This window comes from Tachypleus tridentatus, chromosome 2, assembly GCF_004210375.1.
Source record: "Tachypleus tridentatus isolate NWPU-2018 chromosome 2, ASM421037v1, whole genome shotgun sequence".
NCBI classification, from domain to species: domain Eukaryota; kingdom Metazoa; phylum Arthropoda; class Merostomata; order Xiphosura; family Limulidae; genus Tachypleus; species Tachypleus tridentatus.
In genome coordinates this window covers 104,391,671-104,419,606 of record NC_134826.1, presented here as the reverse complement: position 1 = coordinate 104,419,606, position 27,936 = coordinate 104,391,671, and the positions used below count along the sequence as shown (strand labels likewise).

The 27,936-nt window shown below is 37.3% G+C and overlaps 1 protein-coding gene across 4 annotated transcripts in view; it reads right to left on the bottom strand.

The window, feature by feature from the left end:
- LOC143244745 (galactosylgalactosylxylosylprotein 3-beta-glucuronosyltransferase 2-like) overlaps nucleotides 1-27,936 on the bottom strand; it is a 114,542-nt gene that overhangs the window by 54,735 nt on the left and 31,871 nt on the right. For all 4 annotated transcript variants that reach the window (XM_076489963.1, XM_076489961.1, XM_076489960.1 and 1 more), the window contains one exon: nucleotides 3,579-3,866. In XM_076489963.1, the coding sequence (XP_076346078.1) occupies nucleotides 3,579-3,866 (288 nt within the window). The remainder of the gene's footprint in view (nucleotides 1-3,578; nucleotides 3,867-27,936) is intronic.

The following is a 27,936-nucleotide window of genomic DNA, read 5'->3' as shown; positions in this document are numbered from 1 at the left end:
TCCCAGTTATTTCACACAAGATGGACATCATATTTAAGAACACACAAATAACGATTACATCAAAGAGTTTCACATTATTTTAAGAAATGTTATGATACGTCAACTGTTACAAAGTCAGTGCAATGGATGGCGCTTCATGTCATCTACGAGCTTAGAAATGTCTGGCTTGATGTTTGACGTTGAAAGATACAAGACTGCTTCCAGGTAATCAGTCAGCTAATTGCGAGTGTTGTTTTTGTTCAGTTTCTTATGCGAGAAAGCCTGTTCGCAGCAGTACGTGCTGCCAAACATGCTGGTGTGGACAAGTGTTCTCTTTCAGATTAGCAAATGTATCAGGCAACGTTTTGTAGAAGTCAAGCAAATTGTTTTCTCGGTAAATAGCACGCACACTGAACAAAGACACACTGAACGGATCAGCAAAAAGTTTCATCAACAATCTGTATTAGTCAAAGTCATTAAATCATGAGTTGAAGGATTGAATCAAGGTATCTAGCTTCCCAACATAAACTTTTGTGTCAATGTCCTGATTCTTCTGTAGCTGCGACTGAAAAGTGGGAAAATGCACAAAGTTGCCTGATGCTGCTTGCTGCCAGAACAACTGCAACTTTGCCCTGAAGACTGGGAAATGATTTGCAAGCTGACAGACAAGCTGATTTTTGCCTTGCAACTTCAAATTCAGATCTTTCAAGTGTTGTGTCATGTCGACCAGAAAGGTCAAATCAGCTTGCCATGCTTGATCAGTCATGGAAGTCACTTCTGTGTCTTTGTTCTTGCTTCTGAGGAATTCTATCACCTCATCAATCAACTCTCAGAATCTTCTGAGCATCTTCCCTCGACTTAGCCAGTGTACTTCACAGTGATACACAAGGTCACCATAGTCTGAATCAATTTCTTCAAGAAGACTTCACAACTTACGGTGATTTTGACGGCCAGATTTCGCTATCATCAACGAAATATCGTGAGTGACTTCACATGCTGCACCTAAATCTGTCGACTGCTTTGAGAAAACGTTCTGCTGGTGATTCAGCGACCGCCGCAGAGATTCAATTCGAGCTATTCGTTCATCACCAACAACGTTGTGGAAATCTTTATGCTTCTACTCATAATGACGCTTTATATTGAATACCTTCGCCACTGCTACTGTCGAATGACACAGCAGACAAATCACGTTCTTATGTTGTTGAACAAAACAGTATTGCACAGTCCAATCACCATGAAACTGACAGTTTTCGACGTCAACTTTTCTTTTACGATTAGCTGCCATTTTTGTTACGAAATAATATCAAAATAGGGCTCGTAAGTAATTCTCGAAGAACAATTTGAACACGTGAGATTTAGTAATTACGGAAATATTACGCCATTGCGCCAATGATTAAATGCCTATGCATTAACGAGATTTGCTTATTAAATTTTCTTTATTGCTCAACACAAATATGGAACCATCCAGTATCTAATCTAATGCATATTCTTTTATAGTGTTTAATCATCGCGCAGGCGCGAATTCTCTATGTATGACTTTCTTGTTGGACATCGCGGGCCACTCGGCGACCCGTCGCGGGCCGGAATTTGTTCACCACTGGTCTAGAGAATACATTTTTAGTTCAAGTGGGTTTATTGATATCACGAACATCGGAAAATAAACTGAAGAAGAGGCACACTTTGACGGTACCAAATAATCATGTTAAAAATACGATAAATACTGGTAAAACTATTATGAAAAATAGTCACTCTATCGATTCATTTCAATGCTTGGCAGCGTATTGAGCAGCATCTCGAAACATCTGATACCCAAACTTATACTATCAATGTTCACAACTGACAGGCATAGGTAACAGAACCATGGAAGGACATTTGAATCTACTATTCTAGAATAATCACAAACGTGTATGAATATAAATTTGTTTGTTGCCTAACAGTTCATAAAATATCTTACTGTATTTACCTACTATTAAGGAGGATAAGTATGTACTACAGATAGTTTGTTATGAAATATAAACCTATTCTTTTGAATTCGCAGACAAGTTGGAAAATAAATCAACAAATTTGTTGTTTACAAACAATACTCGTTGGAGCTGTGCAGAAATGTACGTATAAACATTTTATTTCTTTTTTCTTTACAAATCAAACTAGAGACATGTTGCAAATTGAAAATATTTTTTCTAAGATACTTTTTAGTCAAAACTAATAAACAGCAGTTAGAAATTTTATATTTATTTAAATATTAACATGTCAGAGGTGCTTTTTTGTCTGAATACGGTTAAGTAATGTTGATATTCTTCCATGTATTTGTTTACTGGTTTCTATATCATTAATAATACTCAAAATCTATAAATAATTTCTATTGGCTAGATTTCCAATTTTGGTGATTAGTTTCACTTATCACAAACATGTATTTTTTTTTGTAAATGTTGCCTTAAGAAATACAAGAGACACTTATGTTTCCTGGAGAACAATAGTGAATATGAACTTTATATGAGGATTATGTACCATATTTGCACCTTAACTTTGATATACTTTAATTTTATTTAACCATGTGAATTGTTTGAATACACGTTAAATGTGATACATGGTATACTTCTGCAACATTTACTTTCTATGCGATACTTGCAAAATATCGTGTTTTCTTTTAGCTTAGAAAAGTGAAGCATTTTAGTTTACAAAATTTCTAAAAACAATTTTCACATTTACACACATTTGTGTTCAACGCACAGTCAAATCACATACTTTGTTCTGATTGTTTCTCGAAATGTTCACACATTGTCAAGATTATTCTGGAAACGAAGCTAACAGAATATGGCTTCGCCGCGATAGGTTTTCAAGTCATCCCCCCTCTCACCATCACTATTCATTCATTGCATACTATAGCGCAGATGGAAAATGTTTATTCATGTCATTCCATAAGAAGACACTTTAACCAAATTATTGGATACAAGCCATACGGATTTCTGTAAGATCAGGTTTCATATACGAAATAGATTATTAAAAAAACATGGAGATGACAGAGTCTTTTGTAATAGAAACTAAACTGAACAGCTATTGTGAAGGTAAACAATCATCAGACAGAGACAAGTCTGAACATGGTGATATGGCCTGTAACGACGTGGTGAGGCTCATAATAATTTTAATACAACATATCTAACCTTCTCTAACAGGCTGACTGGCAAGAAAACATACACGGTAAAGTAATTCGTGAAATCAGACAAGTTCACTAATGATATCTGTAGGTCATCTGCTCAAAACCATTAACACGTGAAGCATCGAAGACAATACTGGCCTTATTGTTTTGCTGGAATAACAAATTAATCCAAACACTAAAATTGAGCTGACGGAGTCTTGACATGAATCCAAAACTAATGCAGTAAAATATTTAACCCTTATAACATCTACTTCAATGAAGAAATACATAAACTAATACGAATCTACAACTGAATATAAATACAAGAAATATCTACGCTTTTAAAGAAAACTATGTAATAATATCAGTTATCCAATAATTTTAAAAATAACACTTGTAAATTTAAATGTTTTGTACCATATGGAATGGTTGAAATTTCGAAATTGTTAAGTGAAATACTTACCTTAGTACAGTTATCAGCTTTCGGTTCCAAGTCATCCAGTGATAAATCCAAGCTGTTAAGATAAGAATCCTCATTCGATCCCTTCTGACAACCTAAGTTAATGTTTTGCTTTTCGCGAATCAGACTGACTGATACAGCGAAAGATGCGTAATCTACAGGAAATCTCCGGTATTTCATACGAAAGTCGTGGAAACCTATAAGCTTGCCATTCTTAATAACAGGGCTGGAGATGCCGTATTTACCTACCAAACCAACAGGCCACATAGACACTTTTTTTGTGAATCGCATCTGAAAACAGAATAAATAAAGTGAATTTGATTGCCCATACATTTGCCATAACATGATTATGATAACAAATAGGACACAATATAAATATCCAAGTATCTGAATTATTTCAGAAACATCAATTTATATGATAGTTAAATTAGAGATGTACATCAAATAAAAATACTGAACAGCTTAGCTTTTGCTCATATATTTAGCTATATTTTATCACGTAATATAAAAGTAAAAATGTTTTGTTCTATTACATGCATTTAAACTGAACGTATTGAGTCAGTTACATAATAAACACTGAAAAATTACTAGAAATTAAGAACTTTACTTATATTACAACCTAAAATTTTATATTAATTTCTATAAGTCAGAATGTTTCAAATCAAAGAGCCTTTTATAACATTAAAAGTACGTGCATTTCTGTTCACATTTATTGAATAGTGTTAATTAATATCAATAATTTAGACTTTAGTCATACAAATTTAATCACTTAACTCCATATATAACCATGTAAGTAACGCTTCATAATTGTAAACATATGTTTTTATCAGATACGTCGTTTTAGTTTAGTAAGTTTAAAAGGTACAAGTTAACAACAAACCTATTCACTTTCCAATTCTTCTACAAAGAAGAGCAAAAGATACTTTAATATAAACTCAATGACTATTTTCAAATTATTTTAGAGTTGAGCATTTATTATGTACAGTCATGTGAAAAAATTAGGACACCCTATGAAAGTCTGTGTATTTTTGTAACAATTTTGGATATATAGATATTTAATCTCAATTTTAACAATACTGAATGATTATAGGAATATAACTAAACAATTAAAACTGAAGAAAAGACTTCCAAGATATTATGTAAATGTAATTCTACAAAAATGCATATTCTAACTGAGCAAAAAGTTAGGACACCCTACCCCCTAATAGCTAGTGTTACCCCCTTTGGCAGAAATAACTGCAGTGAGACGCTTCTTGTAGCCATCTACCAGTCTCTAACATCGGTCTGAAAAAAGTTTGTCCCACTCCTCAATACAGAATTCTTTCAGCTGTGAGATGTTTGAGGGGTTTCTTGCATGTGCAGCCCGTCTCAACTCACCCCATAGCATCTCAATGGGATTAAGATTTAGGCTCTGACTCGGCCATTCCAGGACTCTCCATTTCTTAGTTTTCAGCTAGTCCTTGGTGGATTTATTGGTATGTTTTGGGTCACTGTCGTGTTGCAGGGTCCAGTTCCACTTCAGTTTCAATTTTCTTACAAATGGTCTCACATGATCCTCAAGCACTCTCTGATACACAGTAGAATTCATGGTGGATTCTATGATTGTGAGCCGTCCAGGTCCTGCTGCAGCAAAGCAACCCCCCAAACCATGACACTTCCACCTCCATGCTTCATAGTTGTTATGAGGTTCTTTTCCTGAAATGCTGTATTTGGTTAATGCCAAACATGTCCTCTGTTCTGGTGTCCAAATAATTCAATTTTTGACTCATCTGTCCAAAGAACATTATTCCAGAAGTCCAGGTCTTTGTCTACATTCTCTCTGGCAAACTTCAGTCTGGCCTTGATGTTTCTCTTAAAGAGCAAAGGTTTTCTCTTTGCACACCATCCATGCAACTTAAACTTGTGCAGTCTCTTTCTGATTGTAGAGGCATGCACTTTCACATCAACAGTAGCCAGAGCCTGCTGTAGATCCCGTGATGACATGTTAGGGTTTTTGGAGACCTCTTTTAGCATCTTGCAGTCTGCTCTCGGAGTGAACTTGCTTGGACAACCAGACCTGGGCATGTTGGCAGTTATTTTGAAAGCCCTCCACTTGTTCATTTTCTGGACAGTGGAATGGCTGATTTCAAAATCTTTTGAAATCTTTTTAAATCCCTTACCAGACTCATAAAGCTGCTACAATTTTCTTTCTAAAGGCCTCAGACAGCTCTTTTGCGCTAATTTTGAATTTATGTAAAACAAATAAAAAACAGTACAAAAGGCAAGATATGAAATATATAGAAGCGAAAAACATGAACATATACAAATGGAAAAACATTAAATATATACAAATGAAAAAAATTAAATACACACAAATGTGAATATATATATATATATATATAAGGGAAACAAAATATTCATAAATACAAAACACATGGAGCGAGAGGGGAGCAGAGGCAGGGAAGCTCAGAATCCGATCTCCACCCAACCCCCACCAACACACAAAGTGGCGAGACGTCCGGCCGCCAGAATTGGTAAGACGTCCCGAAACCCAGGCGTTGACAGTCCGCCTGAAGGCGGAGTAACAGTCTATATCTGGTCTTCCCAGTAACGAAAAGTACGACACCGGTGCCTGCTTGAAAACCAAGTTGTTCCAAGCAAGCCAGATGACGTACTTAAAGATGGTAATAGTATACTGAAAGGTAAAGGCCAGGTGGCTTGGAACAGGGACAGGTACAGGATGGTCTCTGCCGAGATGGACAGGACCCGAAAAAGGCCCGCAACCCTTTCCCAGATGTCCGCAGACGTCGGACAGAAAACTAATCTGTGCGAGACACACTCCACCTGGGCGTGACACACGGGACATAACTCAGTTGGACACGAGTTCCACAGGTAGGTATGGTCCCTCACCGGCAGAATGTTATGCATCACACGCCAGTTGAAAGCCTGGAGGTAACGATCAACATGGTGCAGCGCAACGCGGCCTTAAACAATGTCCCACGGTAGAGCAGGATGTTATTGCTCAATCCTGTGGGTACATGCAGGGACCAGCAGCCAGTAAAGAGAACGGGAGTCTGTCGGTACATCGGCAGACATGGTACGACACTGCTGTAACGCAGCAGCAGCATCGATATACCAGTGAGGAGGGTCAAAACACATAGGTGTCTGCAGGCTCAAAGGAATACCAAAGAGCCTGCACCCCATGTCCGGATAGGCACATAGACATTGACAAGCCGAATCTTACGAACCCCAGTGACAACGTCAACGTATACCACTCGCCCCTCAGCATCGCTTTGCGACGCGAGGATGGTCCCAAGATAATGCGGGTGGAAAAGGATCCCCACCCCCGCGAACGTGTAGTGCCAAACGACCAGAAAACACGGACAGGGTAACGAGAAGAAAACGAAAAATACTCCCTCCGAGAGTCAAAATGGGTCTTCTGCAAGAAAATTGCGTCAACCATAAAACAGTTCAACAGGGAGAATGCGTAAAATTGCTTAGCAACGCCACACATCCCCCAGATGTTGAGCATAAGGCAGGAAAAACCTATCAAGCAATCAGAGGGGAGGACTCAGTGACGCTGCTGCTTCGACAAAGTTGGCAGAGGCAGGGGAGCATGAGGCCTCTTTAGGCCACCCAACCCCACCCCCTCTTCGCAGCAGCAGCCGCCCACATCCGACCTCTGCCGCTGCACGTGAGGAACATCTGGTCCGAAGCCCAGCAACACAATGGGGCTGCAAGTCCGCTGCACCTCCCCACTGAATCCGGAGAGACAGGGTAAGTCCAACATACTGAAGAACAAGCTTGGCGATAGCAGCTCGTCCAAAGTCGGGGTCTGCACCTCAGGGAAGGGGCCAGAACAACCACCAAACCCAGAGCCAGCGCCGAGGGTCCCTCAAAAGCCCGACCCTGTCCAAACCCGGGTCCGAAGGATGGGCCAAAGCCTCCTCAGAGGCCCCCTTCACCCGAACGGCACTCGAAGCGCCACCCACAACCTCAGAGGACACTGCCTCCACAAACTGGGTGGGCAAGACCTGCCCCCCCCCTCAGAGGACTGTGACACATCCTCCCCAGATGTCAAAGCCACCGGGACAGGCGCCGTCGGGGACTCCACCTACAGCTACAGACAATGCAGGAGGAGGAGCTGCCATCCCCGCCCTCTTTGTCTTTGCCTTCTTGGGCTGCATAACTGTCGGCGGTCATGCAGCCACCAAGGGATACATCGCCATATGCCTCGGGCAGTGCAAGGGCGCGTGGCCACAACCACACACTGAGCACGTAATAGTGCAGGCACTGTCCACATGTCCAAATGCCTGACAAGTTCTGCACTGCGGGGTCTTGCATTCGGCCAACAGGTGGCCCTCTGGGCCACAACGGCGACACAGGCGACGCATTCATTCCCGGGTAATTACACATTACCCAGACCCCTTTCATCACAATGAAGTTCGGAACCAGCATCCTCATGTCCATGCAGACACGTCGGTTCCCTGTGCACACATTCGGGTACGGCTGTTGTACCTCATGTTCTATCTTTCGCACTGTCCCATACGCTGTCAATACGTCCTTGATGACGTCATGGGACATTTCAAAGGGGCCGACTGGAGGATAATCCACTTAATGTTCTGCCCGACCAGCTCCACAGGCACACGTTGGTCCCCCAAGGGAAAATCTCCCTGGTCCAGCAAGCGACGAGCATGAGAGCCCGACGCCAGCGTCGCTACGTAGCACCCGCCGCCACAATGCTGGATGCACTCGGTGTGGCTACCCACACCAGCAGGGTTCCAGGCGTCTATAACCGCCGAGGGTAGGAAGGCCGCGGACCCCACGTAGTGGATAAACCCCGGCCGACAACAGAGTATGGCCGTATGACCTACACAATACTGTTCACGCACGCACACACGACATAACACACGGCTAAGTCATACAAAAAGAGCCGGACCCGATACAGTACACGGTAATATACACAACAAACACCTGTAACGGGCACAAAGAACGACATGCCAATCCACGCACAATCCCAGAAATGTGAAGTGGCGCGAGTAAGCACTTCAACAATCAGGAGCACACCAAACTAAATGTCTGAGGTTTAAATAGGGCAAACCTCATTCAAAATGCTGAGTAACGATCTTCTTATCATGTGCACCTGGTGTGATACACCTGTGTGTGAGTTGAGCCATTTTAAGTGGGAATAAATGAGAGGGTGTCTTAACTTCTTCCTCAGTTAGATTATGCATTTTTGTAAAATTACATTTACAGAAGATCTTGAAAAGTCTTTTCTTCAGTTTTAATTGTTTAGTTATATTGCTTTAATCTCTCAGTATTGTTACAATTGAGATTAAACATCCATTTATCCAAAATTGTTACAAACATACACAGACTTTCAGAGGATGTCCTAATTTTTTTACATGACTGTAACTGACTCAATAAGTTCAGTTTAAATGCATGTAATAGAAGAAAATATTTTTACTTTTATATTACGTGATAAAATGTAGCTAGGTATATGAGTAAAAGCCAAGCTGTTCAGTATTTTTATTTGATGTACATATCTTTAATTTTATTATCATATAAATTGATGTTTCTGAAATATGGGCCCAGCATGGCCAGGTGGGTTAAGGCATGCGACTCGTAATCCGAGGGTCGCGGGTTCGTATCCCCATTGCACCAAACATGCTCGCTTTTTCAGCCGTGGGGGCATTACAATGTGACAGTCAATCCCCCTATTCATTGGTAAAAGAGTAGCCTAAGAGTCAGCAGTGGGTGGTGATGACTAGCTGCCTTCCATCTAGTCTTACACTGCTAAATTAGGGATGGCTAGCGCAGATAGCCCTCAAGTAGCTTTGCGCAAAATTCAAAACAAACAAAGAAACATTCTGAAATAATTCAGATACATAGATATTAATATCTAATGGATTTCATAAAAAACTTTAAATAAAATTATTAAATTATTATGCAGTAAAAAACATATTAAATAATTATAAATAAATAAAAAAATAGATAAATTTTAATTAAAATATCTAATAACTATTTTTAAATACGAATAAGGTCATTTAAAAACTTGGCACTACTTTATGCGAATGTACACCTTGCTGCATAATAAAGGCTTGTTTAGAGCACGATAATCACAGCAGACTTAGTGAATGTGTGGCAGTTGGGATTTATATTAATTTATTTAGGTGACTAGATTTTTTGTTTCTTTCTGAATAAGTGTACTTGAAAAGTGCTTGTTGGATTCTTTTTCTTTTCAATTAATAGATTATTGTAGTGTTTTTGTTTAATTCGGTTTTTTTTTCTGCACAGTGAAGTATAACGTTTCTTACGTCCTGTTTTTTTATGTATTAGTTTAGCAAACCAGTAAACTTAAGGGGTGGTCGGCATGGATACGGCCATCTGGCCATATGCCGTCTGACCACAATCGATCAGGTTCATGGTTCCTACAGACTTGATCCCATCAGCAATAATAGATGCTATTTGTGATCACTTGGGCAGGAACGTCCTTGAGTGCCTTCAATACTTTGGCAATGGGCAATACGTGGCGACGTTGTCGTCGTCCACCATCGCCAAAAAACTCTTGAATAAAGGCGACTTTACCTTTAATGGAAGAACAATTTGCATTCAACTAGCTGTCCAGAATTTTAAATGGCTAGCTTTAAGATGATCGCCATTTGAACTGCCGCATTATGCAATAGCGATAGAACAGCAGAAATATTGGTCGATGATCAAGATTGAACATAAATGTTATCAGACACACCCTAATGCATGCACAGGAAACACAAGGGTGTGTCTAAACATGAATACACTGGTGCTGAATTTTTTTTCAAAATCAAGGGTTTTGATGTAATGGCGAAATATCCTGGCATGCTATGCATGTATCGTCGTTGCAGCCTTGAGAGCCATCTGTCAGTAAATTGTGAAACTTCCCAGTGTCAAAAGTTCCAAGTATTTGGACACACAAGTGACACATGTAGTAACATGCCTCATATGTAATGGCAACCATAAGTCGTCGCTTTGCCTGACACACGTAACAATGTATTCAGCCAAAGTCGTGGGAAAGGGCAAGGAGATCAAGTCATCACGGCATACCCAGTCTTTCAGAGCAAGTCTGGGAGAAAATAATGTTTTAGAATGGTTATCTCAATGAGATGACCACCCTTAGAAGTCTTTGTCTCATTACAGTCTGAAAAGGGTGCATGATCCTTCCCTAACAGATGTAACACCTAAGCAACAATGTAAGTTGCTCCCTCGAGAGGCATTGATGGGTATATCTTGCATTACACTAAATATCCAGGAAATGCATAGCTGTCCAAAGCAATTCTATGTATTTTCTCTTTTCAGCCATTTCAAGGTTGACTATATTTTTGCAGGAGACTCATTTTGCCTCTAAGAGGGATCACTAAGACGGGTGGGAATCCTCTTCAACACCAACTTATGAAGTATTCTCGCATCACATAATGATGCTGAAGGACGGGTTGTATACGTTGATGTCATCACTCAGGGTCGTAAGATACAGCTGGTTTATGTCTATGTGCCTATTCAAGGGAAATAACTGTAAGCTTTCATTTCCTCCTTCGACAAGTTCATGATAACACAGGCTGATATCGTCCTTGGTAGGGACTTCAACTATGTGCTGGATCACCACCTCGATAAAATTGGGGGAGATCCACTTTTTGGTGATCATAATATGCAGCTTCTGCATTTGGTGTTGTTAGACTTCGACTTCCATGATGTCTGGCATACACGTTACAGTGCTGCCTTTGTCACCCCTTGGATCACTCAGTGTTTCTATGTAACAGTTGGCCTGAAGCAGTGCCTAGTTAGATCAGCAGTCTATCGGATAGGTAATGTTTCGTTTCACGTGTTCGACAATCGAGCCTTTTTACCACATTCCAAGAATTTATCTCTGTTTTTCAGGATCGAGGAGTGTGGAAACTCAACGTCTCCCTTCTCAATAAGGTGGGGTATAAATTGCGTACCTTTGTCCAGGACCTGTGTTACATTGACACCATCAATGAGGCCTTATGGGTGGGTTTTAAGGAAGCCTGTGCCTCCTTGCTGAGACGGGCAGGCATGAGGCATTTGCAAAAATGCTGTCTTGCCCTGAGTAGCAGTCAGGACACCTTATCAGCTTTGCTCAGGAGTAAACCAATGGAGCAATGGATACTTGCAGACACTGAAAGGCTCAGAAAGGCACAGACTTGAAATATGCCAAATTGTTCCGAGCAGTGAGCATTTCCAGTCTTATGGAGTCACTAGATCCCAGAAATGTTACTACAGTTCCACTATGTAAGGCACGGGAGATATCTAAAAACAAGCACATCTCCAGCGTGTTGAGGAAAGACAGTCAGGTGTCCTCAGACATTACTGATACCTTCAACAAGTGTCTTAACTGTTATAGCAAATTATATTCGGCTTCACTTAGTTTTTGACAACCCTTAATCCTCCACAAGTTGATAACCTTGTGAAACCCATTACTGTGAGTGAATGTTGGGTTACTATTCGGTCCATGTCACTTGGTAAGTGTGAGGGACCAGATGGTCTACCAGTCTATCACCACGTTTGACATGTTATCTGACCTCTCTTTGTTAGCCTTTTTCAATGACTGTCTGACCCGTGGATCCATGCCTCCAGTCACGCTGGACGGATTAGTTACTTTAATCTGTAAGGATCCAACCCAGTAAGAAGGTCTTTCCTCGTGGCATCCCACATTATTCGTAAATGTTAATGCAAAAATTGTGTCTAAAGTCCTGTGTACATGTTTGAGTGCTGTTATGCCCAATCTTGTCCTCAGCACTCAAATGTGTTGTGTGCAGGTAGAAGTATCCAATAAAGTTTGGTGTTTCTATATGACTTTTTACACTACACCACATACAGGAACGTCCCTGCAATTTTTGTGTCACTCGATCAGAGTAAGGCTTTTGATCGAGTCTGCCACAAATTTTTGTGGTACGTTGTGGAGAGTTATGGTTTCCTCAAGTTTTTGTGCATCATGTAAGAAACTTCTACACGTCTACTTAGTGAATGGATACCTGATGGCTCCCTTTGACATCTGTCAGGATGTCCATCAAGGATGTCCACTGTCACCATCTCTATATACATTACTGATAGAGTGCCTGCTTTCCTATCTGTATCACTCGGTTTCAGTGCATGGCATTTTATTGCCCAGAGGAATGTCTATCAAATATGTCAGCTATAGTGATGATGTAAACCTTTTCCTAACAAACCAAACATCTTTAGGTTCAACACTAGAAATCGTTAACAAATATTCTCGAGCCAGTGAGGCCCAGCTTAACTGCTCTAAGTCTAAGGCCTAAGGCTCGGTGATTAGGCCTCATCTCCAGACATCAAATTTGGATTGGCATGGATTTCCCCTACAGTCAAATGTTTTAGGACTCGCTTCCTTGCAGAATCCAAGGATGCTTGGGGAGAAGGTTGTGCAACGTGTAAATTCGGCAGCTTATGATTATCGCTATAGGCGCTAACTTGTTTGGTAGGGCAGAAGTGATTAAAACGAGAATACTCCCCTTGATGTGATATATTGGAGTGGTTCTTCCTTTGCACAACCGTAGTGCATGAACTGTCGAGTGTGGAGCGATAATACCGAGGCAGTGTCTCGATTGTCTTTAATAAAGTCACCCCACAAGGGAGGGTTGAGCATCCCATGTATCCAGACCAAGAGTCTTTCCCTTTTCCTGTCTAATATTATTTGCTGTCATAGGAAGATTATACCTGTAGCCAACTTGCACGTTTCTTGATTTGTACAGGGCTCAGCCAGTTTAGTAGTTCACCAAGCCTGACTAAACAATGTGTTGTGATCCTCCTAAATGGTATACTGACGCTGTTGTGGTGATTAGACGTTGTCGAGTCCAGTCATGTGATTTTTCGTTGACTACGAACTCAGGTTCTTTCTACCATTTACTGGCATAGAATGTATTCACAGGATATATCAACACCATCGTGCTCTTCCGTGGGACATTATTTCGGGCCATATTGATAGTTACTTATAGACTTTCAACCATCACGTCGTTTATAATATATTACCAGTGAGATAATATTTCTACCTCTAAAACATCGGTACTATCGAGTCATACTTGGGTCATTGTCATGCTTGGGTGGAGTCTGTCCTGCACACGTTGGTCCTCTGCCCAGTATCGGATAGGATATAGAAAAAGGTGGCTCGTGTTTTCTACGTTCCCGTTCCTAGGCACTTGGCCTTTTCATTTCATTTCACCATGATGTTTAAGTACGCCACCTGGCTTGCCCGCAACCAATATGTTTTTGTGAAGACTGCAGTGACGTACTATAAAATACTGGCTAAGGCCAGATACAAGCTATTACTCCGCCTGGAGGCAGACTGTCAGTTACTTACCGGGACCGAGGGACTTTTATCATTGTTAGCGTCAACAGTGGAAAAGATCAGTTAATGTTTTATATTGTGCATTAACGTATTTCTTTTTATCCTTGTATTTTCATTTTTGTTATTGTGTTTTGTACATGTATTTTCTTTTTCATTATTTTTGTATACTTAATTGTATTAAAGTTTTGTAAATACAATTACCATTTTTGTACATATTTGTATATATTTCTTGTCTTTAATTTTCAATTTTTATATGTCATTGTATGTAGATGTACATATTTAATTTTCAATTTGTATATATGATCGTAATTTTCACCTGTAAATCCAATGTTCATATTGTTGCTTGTATATATTTGAGATCTTTTGTACATTTTCCTTTATACTGATTTTGTTTAAATAAATTTAAAATTATACTAGTTTGAATAGCTGGATGGAACACTTAATGCCGGTATAGTTCGTTTGCTGTGCTGTCAATTATTGCCTTTCTACTATATTGGGGGCTGGACTCCTAACATCAAAAGGTAATTTTTATCTTACTTACCCCCAAATGGTAGTACCTTATTTCTTTAGTTTTTATTTTTATTTTAATTAATTCTTTACTTTGGAGAGCAGTCACCTTCCCACAACTGTCTGCAGGCAGTGAAGGATGATATAGATGTGGGGCACCGTGGGCTTGAGCACCCACATCTCTCTCTCCTAATTTCTATTTCAATTTCTATTTCTAATATCTATTGCTATTCTTTACTTCTCATGTGAGACTGGTGAATGGAGGTTAAGACTTATAGACGGTGTATCCCTAACGTTATGTGGGTCCTACTTCTCAGTCACCTCTAAAACCTATGGTTTCCAGTTGATGCAGCGTTGTTTGTTTAATTTGTTTTTGTTTCGGCTTGTTTTTGAGTTAAAATAAGAAATATATACATATATATCAGTACGAACGATAAACATTTTTGTTAACAATGTACATATTTAGCATGACATCATTGTTTTTGCCACTAAGCACAAAGCTTCATACCAGCTGTATCCCCACCACGGATATTGAGACTTGATTTTTTAATCTTATAACTAACTCTACAGATATACCATTGTGCCACTAAGGACAATATCATTTACATTTCAAGTTTTAGTTTATGTGATTTTCCTGAAAACCTTGATTTCAGACAAACAAATTAAAAAAACTTTACTAGCCACAATGAAACATGTTATACATCAACCATAATAATCTGAAATATTTGTAGACACGTTGATATCCTGTTATACAAATATTTAATGAAAGGTTTCTAAATGCAACACTTTCTTGAATAGCTGTTGTGAAGGTGCACAATCGTTAGACAGAGCATGACCAAATATGGCGATGTGGTCTGTAATGATGTGGTAAGGTTCAAAATAGTTTTAATGTAGCATACCTAATTTCTGTAGCAGGCTGATTGCTGACAGGTAAAAAAACATACACGGCAAAATAATTCATCCATTCCCTCACCATTCAGCCATTACATTACAAAGCGCAGCTGGAGAATGTGTATTCATGCTATTCCTTTCATACAAAGACGCATTGGTCAAGTAGTTGGATATAACCCCTATATATTTCTGTAACATCAGATTATTCCCAAACTAGATGGTTTATAAAAAAACACGGGCAAAGCAGGCTTATGACATTATACTGTCTGATTTCAACGATAAAAGTTTAAATTACTTCTGAACATATCATTTATTTTCGTGTATTGCAGACAATGGCATCCCAGTATGATGACTATTGTTGGAAGAAGTACTTACCAAAAGTGATTTGGGCTCAACATTGAATGCACTTGTGAAATTATTTGGTGAATTTAATCAGCGATATAATGATATAATGTGTATAATATATTAGTGAAATAATTAGTATAAATTATCATCAAAACACCACAAGTAGATTTAAACCCAAAAACTCAAACACTTTCGAATTGTTGGTTTTCTTCTTCATGAATAAAGGCCTGGCATGGCCAAGCGCGTAAGGCGTGCGACTCGTAATCCGAGGGTCGCGGGTTCGCGCCCGCGTCGCGCTAAACATGCTCGCCCTCCCAGCCGTGGGGGTGTATAATGTGACGGTCAATCCCACTATTCGTTGGTAAAAGAGTAGCCCAAGAGTTGGCGGTGGGTGGTGATGACTAGCTGCCTTCCCTCTAGTCTTACACTGCTAAATTAGGGACGGCTAGCACAGATAGCCCTCGAGTAGCTTTGTGCGAAATTCCAAAAACAAACTTCATGAATAACCAGTTGCAGTAGATTGTAAACACTACCAATTTATACTTAGTTAAGCCATGGAAATTTAAATAAACTCTGACAGACTATATACCTCACTGTTTTGTTGTCCTACTCCTAAAGATGACTATCATTTTATTACTTCAGTCACTTTCTTTTGATTTAGTTGATTTAATTTTGTATATCGAAAGTATACAAATGAAATATCAACCATTGTTTCAGTCTTGTTTCTGCTTGGTACTTCATGAAGAATTTTAATTAATACCAAGGAATAAGCTTGTGCTTCGCGTAATATGTATTTACTAAAATTATTTCACTACTGAAAAACAGTATAGAAAAAATACATAAACGGGATTGAATCCTCGACCAATCTGCATAAGAAGGGCATGAAAATGAAGGTTATTTTCCTAGATGTAAAAATAATAAATTAATGATTTACTGTTTATCCAGTCATTTTACTATTATAGAATCTAGATGAAATAGCAACAGTTCCAAATAATTAAAATTCATAAAACTTTGTGGTTTTACTTTCTTCACAATAGATACGAAGATAAATTTCAGTGTAATGTCAAGATCGCAACTTAATAGTAAGTAAAAAGTCATCACGTGGTCGCACATACAAATGGTGAGGGCTAAGAGTCGGTATTTGCATTTCCTGACGCATCTAATTTCTATAACTAACATCAATACATCTTAAACAGGACGCTTATTTTTACGTTTAGTTTCGTAAGTTTCACATGTTACAGGGCTTTTAAATTTTTTTTTTAAAGAACCATTAGTTATAGCTTACGAGGTTTATAATATACCAAATGTAGCATTTATTGTTTCTTGGCGTGTCGATTTACAAACTTTATGCAAGATTCTCAAAATTTCAGTTGGCACCATGACTTGACAATACGCTAGTGCTTTCGTGAAATATATATTATTGATTCTTACACTCGTGAACTTTCTACAAATTTAGTGAGTGGGCGGGAATTTCGAAGTACACATTTAACAGTGTAAGTTACCTCCATTTCTAATTATATAATTAAAACAAACATCGATATTAAAATAAATATGTGATAGTAGATCCATTACATTACGTATAGCTATACATCTTGGTCTCTTCCAGCCTATTCAATAATTTTTACGAAGTATACAGAGCATGATGTGAAAGTTTAGAAAGCTTTAGACCTTTCATGTTCTCTGAAACAGATACTGCTTTTCTTTATCTCACGTTTTTACTTAAAGACAAGTATAATACTTTGTTATTATTTTTGTATTTACATCATACTTAATATTTTGAAAATAAATGGTTCAACTTCTACATTACCCTATCTTTTCTGCATAAATTTAATGTTCGCCATACTTTAACTAGACTGATTTTTCAAAGTCAATAAACATAATTTTTTTCGCTTTACATAATTATACAAAACATTACTTATGTATCCACGATATCTGACAAGACATTTCAATTAGCATATAATTCTTGCGTACTTTCTATTTATTTCCATCTGTCTAAGCGGCAGTCACCCCTCTTTAAATGTAGCTCTCTGTCAAACCAGTCCAATATTTCATATTGTCAGAAAACCATGTTCATTTGATTCTTGTTTTATATCGCCCCTACATCTCATTTTTGCCTTCACTTAGAAAATTTCCCTATCGTAAGTTGTCATTCCATTGTTCTTAATTTTCACCTATTATCAGCTTGTTACATGCTCAGCTCATTTAGCTCTTAGAATGCGTCTATCATATTTGCTGTAGTTCTTATTCTGTTATTCCACCATCTGTCTTCTAGTGTTATATGAAGTATTTTTCTCTCCGTAGCTCTTTGTTTGGTTTCTATCTCTTTCCTCATCTCTTTTTGTTAGTGTCCATGTTTGGCTGCCATATTTTAAGGTTAGTAATTCACACTAATCCATGATTTTTTTTTCAAAGTAATGGGGATATCTTATTCCTCTAGAATTTCTTTATAACATCCAAAACATGACCATGTTGCATTTAATCTTACTATATTTTTTCCCTTGCTGTGTTTTCCATTTTGAGGGTTTGTCCTGAACATTTTCATCCTGATATTTTTTCATTATCAGTTTTAAAGATATCTGTGTCATCATAGTTGGTCATATATTTGTTTTTTTCCTTTCTTATACTGCTATTTTTTACTACTGGAATACAAACTGTTAAATAGGACTTCCATCCTTTTGTTTAATTTGTAAAGAGGTGAACATTTGCAAACCTTAGATCTGTTAATGTCTCGCTATCTATTTTTATACCTCCAATGTCTAATCCAGTTTGTCTAAATTCTTCTTGCAAAATTGATGTAAACAGTTTCGAAGATATTGGACCACCCTGTCTCACCACTCTCTCTATTTTCATTATTGAAGTTATCTCTTGATCAAAATGTATTTTTGCTGATGCGTCTGTGCACATATATCGTAACATTTCGATGTACGTTAAATTAACTTATTGCAGCTAAAGCATTTAATACTGTGCTGTGTTCTATCTCTTTTGTTGATCTCAAAGTTCTTTTCTGTTCCAATTTCATCTTTAATAGTAGATGTATATAAATTCTATTCGATTAGTCTTCATAAACTGATTATTCGCGTTTGCATATAAACTGCTGTCACTGATACTGAAACATTCAAACTGTGTTTAAGAGCCCGAATAACTTACGTAATATCTTTCACTGTTAAAGATATTTTTGAAAGCTAAAGATAAAAACGAGACTACGAAGGCTGTTGACACCTAAGAATTTCGAAGCCCTCATGCTCATAAGCAGTAAAATCAGTATTCTACCTCAGACACCTCACAATCAAATCATAGAGGTACTCTCAAACTAACCCAATGAAGTTTAGTGTCTGTCGATGTATTGAATTCAGATTTTGAGATGCACGCACACATTACACACTCACATGCATTATTTCATATGCTATGTGTATACCGATTGGACACATAATAATATATAAAATATACATATATTTTTATTTTTATACACACCAGATCTTTAGGAGGAAATATACTTTTACATGTGTTTTGTATACTACTAAATATGCTAATATCATAAGTGCTTATTATTTTAATTTACGAGATAAGGATTGTTTTTAGAATAAATTCAAAATTATTCTGGCATGGGTTATATTTTTTATTTGCAAGTTTTGCATTCCTCACGTGTTGTCTGATAATATGTAAATAGAATATGTATTGCAATTTGATATACTTCTCACAAATTATCAGGTCACCAATAGTGTGCTTTGCCAGTTCACCCAGAGAGGGCCGAGTCTCCTACTGCTTCTCACATAGTTTGTTAATACCTGATTTGCACATTTGCAGTATTTATTCAGTTAAGCAAAATTAAAAACATTAAATCTAAATTATTAACCTCCTCTCATAAACACGCTTATGAACATGTACGACAACACTGACATGTCTGGTATATCAATAATCGTAAATGATATTAAAGATTTACTTTTCCCTTTTTTTTGCTTTACTAACATCATTATATTTTTTGATTCGCTGTGCCCTCTGCTGTTGACTGTATTTTTGCTTATTCAAGACTCATTAGCACAGCTTGGGTCAATAAACCATATAAATACAGAAAAACCTTATAATAATGGTGTGTATATGATATTTATGGAGTGCTATGTCCATCTCACCATTTAGTAATCTCAAGAAAAGAAAAGTAATATCAAGAATCAGTTAGTCCATTGTATAATACTTCTTCAAAAATTTGGCGCAAAGCCTTCCATGCGGTAATCCATACAACTAAGTTAATTAAATTACTACACAATTAATTAAACAGAACTTAACCATAAACATTAGGTCATTATATCTGAAATACTACATACTTTATCTTCCCCTTTGAATTCTCAAGGATTAGATTAGTGTATTCCAAGCACAGTATCTTCACTATATCCATTGCCGATGACGATTTTTGCTCAATTCAAAAATTTTCAGGCTGAATGGAATAAAACGAACACACTAGTGGTCGGAACACTATTTATATAAATAATTTCTTGCAAGAACAACAACTAGTACAGTGTGAAGGTTTTTTAAAAGTTGGAAAGCGTAATTTTAATTATACTTGTCATAATTCAATGGTATAAGACCTATTACATTTTAAACCCCTGTTGTTAAGACACAGCTACCACTTTTACTTTTAGCTTCTGTAGGCGGATGACTCTGAAATCCCTGCCAGAGCCAGTCAGCTGGTTTGGCTTTGTTCAATTCAGTTCCAGCATTTGACATTCTCATTCTTTGGGTAGCTGCACTGTCTCAGTTTGGCAGTATAGAACATCCTCATGTAAGATTCTGTGGTACGTGAGACCAGTGAATATTGAGTCTTTTTTTCTCGTGGATAATCAAAAAATATATAATAATTTTGGAAAGTGACCATGCTTGGAAACTGTGTTTAAAGTCACAATCTCCAACTATAACTCGGTTTCTGATTCTTCATTTATTATTTGAGTAACCTTTAGGGCAGATGCCTCCTTTTCCCAATCCAGAAAGGATTAGAGGGGCTTGGTGGTACGTCCACTAAGCCTGTTAAGAAGCTATGATTTGGGGAAGTCTTAGTTGAAACATCTTAATCACGAGACAGCAAATTCTTCTTGAAATCAAAGTCTATTGTAGTTACTCCCCATGCTACATTGGATTCGTCAAGAGAAGTGGTCATAGAAAAACATTTACTTACCATGTCCAATTCAGATATTCTCAACTGTTTTTCCAGGCAAGATGTTTCAGGTGTTCAGTGTATCTCTACTCATAGATGAAATATAGCAACGTCCCAACATTCTGGTTTTAATATTTTTATCATAACGTCCTACTACCACTCTTGTAATGGTGTAATATTTCTACATTTAGCTTTCGTAGCAAATAGGAAAGAGATGTAAATTCCAGGAGATATATATTTCTAAAACTACTATTTCTAAGATAGTAATATACATAAATGAAAATCGGCACATTCATATGAGAAAGTTTGTTTGTTTATTTTGAATTTCGCGCAGAGCTACTCGAGGGCTATTTGCGCTAGCCGTCCCTAATTTAGCAGTGTAAAGACTAGACGGAAGGCAGTTAGTCATCACCGCCCACCGCCAACTCATGAGCTACTCTTCTACCAACGAATAGTTGGATTGATCGTCACATTATAATACTTCCACGGGTAAAAGGGCGAGTATGTTTGGTATGAAAGGAATTTGAACCCGGTTCGAAAGATTCTACAAGTTCGTGTAGAGCTGATTTAAACCTAGGATCTGGCAAAAAGAAAGAAAGTCAAAAAAACAATGACACCCATCAATGCATCTCTGTTCACCATGGAGAGGCTACTATTTGAAATGCAATAATACTGAATTTTGAGTGGGGTTCCAAGAAAATATTTTATAAATTTCAAGCAATTTATGACCAGAATATTGTAGAACCGAAATTGTTTTACATGTGATATTTACTTCAAGATCGATTCATCATTGAAGTGTTGTCAATATAAATTTATTTTACATACATAAATATTTGTATAACGATGTTAAGCATAATTCGTTTGTAAGTTTATAAAAGTGAAAGAATTTTACACATAATAGGAATTTGAAATATATTCTCCATAAATTATATAATTTAAGTTTTAAATACATCTTGTGTAATTTTGAAATGCGATTAATATTCAAGGTTTTGTAGAAGTAAAGATGGTACACATTTATAGAAGTTTTAACATAGGTTTTGTTTTATGTGTTTTACTCGTTGTTGTTAAAAGATTTATTTATTTACAGTTTGTATTGTAATATAACGTATTTCTGCACCAAAGGGTGTTTCCTCTTAAGTTCTAATGTGGTAAATTATCTAATCTTTGTTAAAGGACATTGCTTGTCTACTTGTTATAGTGTGTGGCATAAGTATGAGTTACCAAATAAACACCACTGCTCTGCAATTTTATGTTTTATCATGACACTGGATTTAAAATGTAATGTTAGGGAATACAGCGGTAGCTTTAAAGTCAAAGGAAAAAGAAGTGAGGTATATGTAACATATCGCCTTTTTTTTAGTTTCATTTATGTTTACTAAAAAAAAGGCGATATTTTAACATATTTTAATCTTTCTGTGTGTATGTGTGTAAGTTGCACATTCTCAAAAGTTTCAGTTTTGAGCCTTCGTGTCTGCTGAGTTTATCTGGATAATTATTTAGGCATGCACTAACTATTTCTATACTCTATCGGTTGTGTAGAAGTTTATTTATTTTTTCAACTGGAATTAAGCACAAAGTTACACAATGGACTCAGATATCGATACTCAGTTTTTAGTGGTGGAAGTCCGCAGACATACCGCAAGTTTAGAAGTGCTAGGAGAATCCATCATTCCTGTTTTATAGTAGAATTTACCAGATGATGTGGGCAACAAATGCACTCTGAGAAATTTGACCCTGTTTGAATAGGTAAATTGTAGTTGATTCTCTTACAAGATTTTCTTGCATCTAAAATATTTAATCATCTTTTGTTCAGTACATGCATCTCTTGAACTTTAAACGTTTCTCTCTTTTCCCTTTATAGATCTTCTTTGTTTTATCTTATGTATTTTTCTTGTGACATTTTAATTGTTTATTGCGATGTATTGTAAAACGTCGTTTATTTTACTTACATTTAACATAATTTATCATATCATATTGAGAGTTAATTTAAGTAAAAGAGAAAGGTTCCACAGCCTGTGTTGCCATTGTAAATGTTTTCATCTTCTTCAATTATGCTCATTCTGATACTAGGGTTATTGTATTCACAGATATTGCTACTTTTAATACAAAATACACATGCAAAGGGCAGCATGTGCGATCCTAGGTTTCACACTTTGACATACTTTCCACAGATACTCCACTTTGCACAGATGTTTCTTGTCTACAATTCAAAGACACAAAATTCCAATACAATGGGGAATAATACAAGTATATAGTTCAATTTTCTTGCAATAATTATAGTTTATTTGGCCATATTTCTCACAAGAATAGCAGTTAAGTATCAGACATGGATAGAATCTTGTGAACTTTTAGCTTGAGAACTTGTCAACTTCAAACATTTGTTTATTATTTTGTTAACTACTAGAAATATATTCTAGTTTTCATCACAATGACTTGTTTGTTTTTGTTTTTTTTTTTTAAATTTCGCACAAAGCTACTCGAGGGCTATCTGTGCTAGCCGTCCCTAATTTTGCAGTGTAAGACTAGAGGGAAGGCAGCTAGTCATCACCACCCACCGCCAACTCTTGGGCTACTCTTTCACCAACTAATAGTGGGATTGACCGTCACATTATAACGCCCCCACGGCTGAAAGGTCGAGCATGTTTGGCGCGACCGGGATGCGAACCCGCGACCCTCAGATTACGAGTCGCACACCTTAACGCGCTTGGCCATGCCGGGCCCATCACAATGACGTTTTGTTGAAGAGTTCTATTTCGTAATCACAATCTTCATTTTGAGGATGAGAATACTACATTGCACTGATTTAGTGTGTGGATTCTGAAGTATATTTTTGTCTTAAAGCTCTACTGGGAGAATGTTATGCTTCCTTTGAAGGCAATGAAGTCTTCTTTGTTTCAAATGTTGGGTACTTTACTTTTTCAGTTAATTTAACAATCTCGTTATGCAAGTATAATTCGTTAATTCTCCAATCATATAACAACATTAAAGGAAAACAGGCGAATTTCTGTTCCCCCTAGGCCAACCTATCTACAAAATGAAACTAACCACTACTGAAATCAAATTCAGGTATTATTATTAAAATATTTCTTTAGCCCTCCCTTCGATTAACTGCACCCTCCACATCACATACAAACAAAATCCGCTCCAAATGCCACCGACACTATTATAAAAATAAATCTGCTTTATCTCAAGATGATTTATACCCTACCAGCACTTATACTTGTATCCTTTATTCTTGCTGTTCGCACCATTAAATACAAGGAAAGATAATGCATCAACACTATGAATTCCTTAATCTTAAGAGCTTCAATTAGATCTCCTCCAACATTTCTTTTTCAGAAATAAAAAAACTCAAAGATCTTGATCTATCCTTATATGACAATCCCTCCATCCCTGGAACCTCTCTACTAGCCCTCCTCTGAAGTCCTTCAAACAACGGAATGTTTTATTGTTGTTTTTTTCTAAAATAAGAAGATCAAGGCGAGACACAGTAATTTAAATGTTGCTTAAGTTGAAGATGTATCATGCTCTCATTTAATCAAATCTGGGCAACGGATTTGTGGCCTCTACTTTGGCTTGCGACTCTGCTTTGAAGACTCTGCACAGGGGTTTTACACACATCTTCAGTCCGGAATTTCTACAGTGAATTTTATGAACGTCCACTCCATCTCAGATATTTGCAACTTTCCTTATATATGCTGCAAAGCTACAAACCTTATCACAGTGCCCCACATGACGCTGTTTCTTCAACACTTAGTCAATTGTAAATTTTGCTAATAGACTGTCTTCTATTCTTATATACCAACTTTAATTTCTACACACAATTAAATTACTTGGAAAAATATTTCTCTATCTGGTTATCCCCCAACACTGTCATAGCTTGTTACCATCCCAACATGTAACCTTTATTTGAGTAATTTGGAGAGGTCAGATACTCTTGATTGGATGTACTATCTTCTTTTGCTGAACATTTTACAAACCATTCTTATGTTTTCGTTTTTATGAATGATTTAATATCTGGAGACTGTGTGCGATCTGTTATAGTTTACTGTGGCTCAGAGGTTGCTCATAGGATCATCTTTATATATTCTGTAGTCGCTGTCGAGTTGTATGCAATTTCATTTTCCTTGAATCACGCAGAAATGCCCCACCTGTACTATATAATACACATACTGACTTGTGTAGCTTTGTGATGGCTCTGAAATGAATTAATGTAAGTTTTCACCCATTTTTCTCAGAAACCCATACTCAGAAACAACTAGTTCACATCTCTTTGTCGTCCATTTAAACTAAGTTTTTCTAGATTTCCAGCGATGTCAGTATTTTTAAGAATAAACACAACAACTAAATCCATCTACTCTTGCACATGTATCTTTTGTAGAATTTTTGCCTATCGTCAATGAAATACTTTACACCAACTGGCAGTCGAACTGGAGTAAGCAATGTAATAACAGACTTTTCTAAACAAAGCCCGATGTTGTTGTTCGAACATCTAATTTCTTTAAGAAGCGGAGAGAGGAAGTTGTCTTGTTTAGGCTAGGAATTGGACACAGTTTCATAAGCTGTTTTCTTTTGCAAGAAACTGATCTACAAGTATATGAGACACTGAAGTCACAATTGCTACCCTTTTGCTTCCGTACCATTACTACGATTACCACTGATGGAATCATTCTAGTCATGTTTTGGAATTTATTTCTGTCATTAAACAGTGCCATTAACGACAGTGAAATTATCCAGATTAATCATATTTTTAGCTATTTACAGGCCACTGACTTAATATTATAGGATTATTCAAGTTTTAACTTATTGCATTAAAATGAATCTGACTTGCATTAATTTATTCTTTTATTTTTACATTATATTTGTTCTTTTACTTTTCCTACTAATGACATTTTGCACAGATAGTCCCAGCACAATTAAACCAAACAGCAACATCAACATTATAGCCTCGTTAACTTTTATTGAATATTTTTGTTGATTCAAACTTAAAGTCCATTTTGTCCTGCCACTAACAACAGCACACTGCCTTAGATGGTTTAAACTGAGAAACCAGAATACGAATATCTTTCTCTTTCTGAAACACTGCTAAGGTTATTACTATTACAATTACACTTATAATGTCATTAATGCATTTAAACAATTTACTGATCATTATTTCATCTGTGTCGTTGATGTAATACAAAAAACAAAAACAAAGCTCTGAGCGCTAAGCCTTGAGACACCACACTAGGGACTTTAATGAAGTTTGACTGAGCTTGCTTTTCCTAGACAATTTTTCCATCCAATGAGTGAACCTATCCCACATACCACAGAGAATATTTTAAGAAGTTTTGATTTCTTGTGTACATAAGTAGCAATTTCTTAAAACAATCTTAAAAGATTAGCAAGTCAAGATTTTCCTCTAGCGAGACAATCCTGACTATCCCATAAAATTTTATACTATGTTAAATTACTTCACAAAGTTATAATTCTCCAATACTGAGAATCTATTTCTGATAGGTACTAACTCTTCTCACAAGATTAGTTATTCTCGTTCAGTGTTGCCTTCTGTATGCGGACGTTTTCTCTACCGCACAAGCTCCCCTCTAATTGGAATTAGTGTATTTCAACATGTCTCTCATGCAAATCATTATGCATCACTAGCCAACCAATAGTAGTGCAGCATGCTCACTACACTTCTCTACTGAATCTTCACTACGAAGTTTGGCATAATGTGTGAGCACCAAAGGTTGGGAAGTGTGAGAAGGTAAGTACCTATTGGAAATACATTCACGGTATAGGAAAATTATAACATTCAATACTCTCTTCTCAAAAGAATACTTAGAATCCCACATTGAGAAGGAGGGAATAACAGAAGCATCCCAAAAGCGACTGAATGATACTTCTGACCATGAGAAAAAGAGACCTAGACCTGTAAATCATAGGAGGGGAACCACGTCATTTGTGAGCCAGGTATATTCTTCACTTATGTGTATAATTCGTAAATCACAAAGGCAGAAATCATGAGGTGAAGAGTGATCACAGCACATCATACCATACCAGGTAAATAAACTACATCTTAAACCTCTTCTACGTGGTACCGACATCCACATGAAGGTAGAAAGAGGATCATACCATCTTTACACTTAATTCAATAATTTAGAATTAAGACCTACTCCAATTGCTGGGTACTACACAAGGATCAACACGATACAGCAATCTGAGACTGATTATCCAGCATTGAGAAGATGAATTTAACTTGTGTTATGATCTTTGTTGGCTGCTTCACTCGAATCCAACACCTCAACATTAAGAACCAACATCCATGTGAAGGTACTATGAAGGTTTCCGATCAAAAGGAGTGAACTGCATTTGCAACACACCAACTCAGGTTGGTATGGAATGTGTAACAGGGAACACACTAAGCAATAATGTAACAAATGAGTTCAACTGTGTGCGTAAATTAATATTAGAAGATCATGTCAACCAGTGATAAAATAAACCTACTTTTGTGGAGGCCATGTCACATCTACAATAGCAAAACACCACTGCCATATTCTCAACTGAATGGTTACAGCCAACTTTAGTGTGGAAACCAATCAGGAGGGTACCTCCATAGTCAACCACTTCAGCAGCTTGGTAAAGACTCCCACACTCCACTCGAAGAAGAACAGTAAGAATAAATCAGATATACCAAAGGAACGTTATCACCAGATACAGTGCAATTAGTGACCACAAAATCCTGTTTTAAAAAGCAGACCATACTGACTTATTCATTCAAGGCATGACATGGAAGGGCAGCTATCCTCTTCTGTTTTACCAATGCAGTCCATGGGTGGTACCGTATAGAATGGACATGTTTATAAAGCAATTATCGCGAGACAGATAGCCTTTCAGTGATTCAGTGATCTTATGGAACACTCCTTCTCTACAGTAAGTGTGCAAAGCCACGAATGACAGAGCACAAGTCTACATGACTCACAGTGCACATTTGAAGTTAGAAAATGCCTAGTCGTGCACAACTCACCAATGAGCAGAATCCACGTAATAAAAGGATAGAGAAAAGCCCCTTACCAGTTAAAGTTGCATCAAAGTATGTTGCAAGGCCACAGATGGAAGACCAAATCTCGACATCAAGAAAAAGGCGAGGCGATGAAAATTGTGGG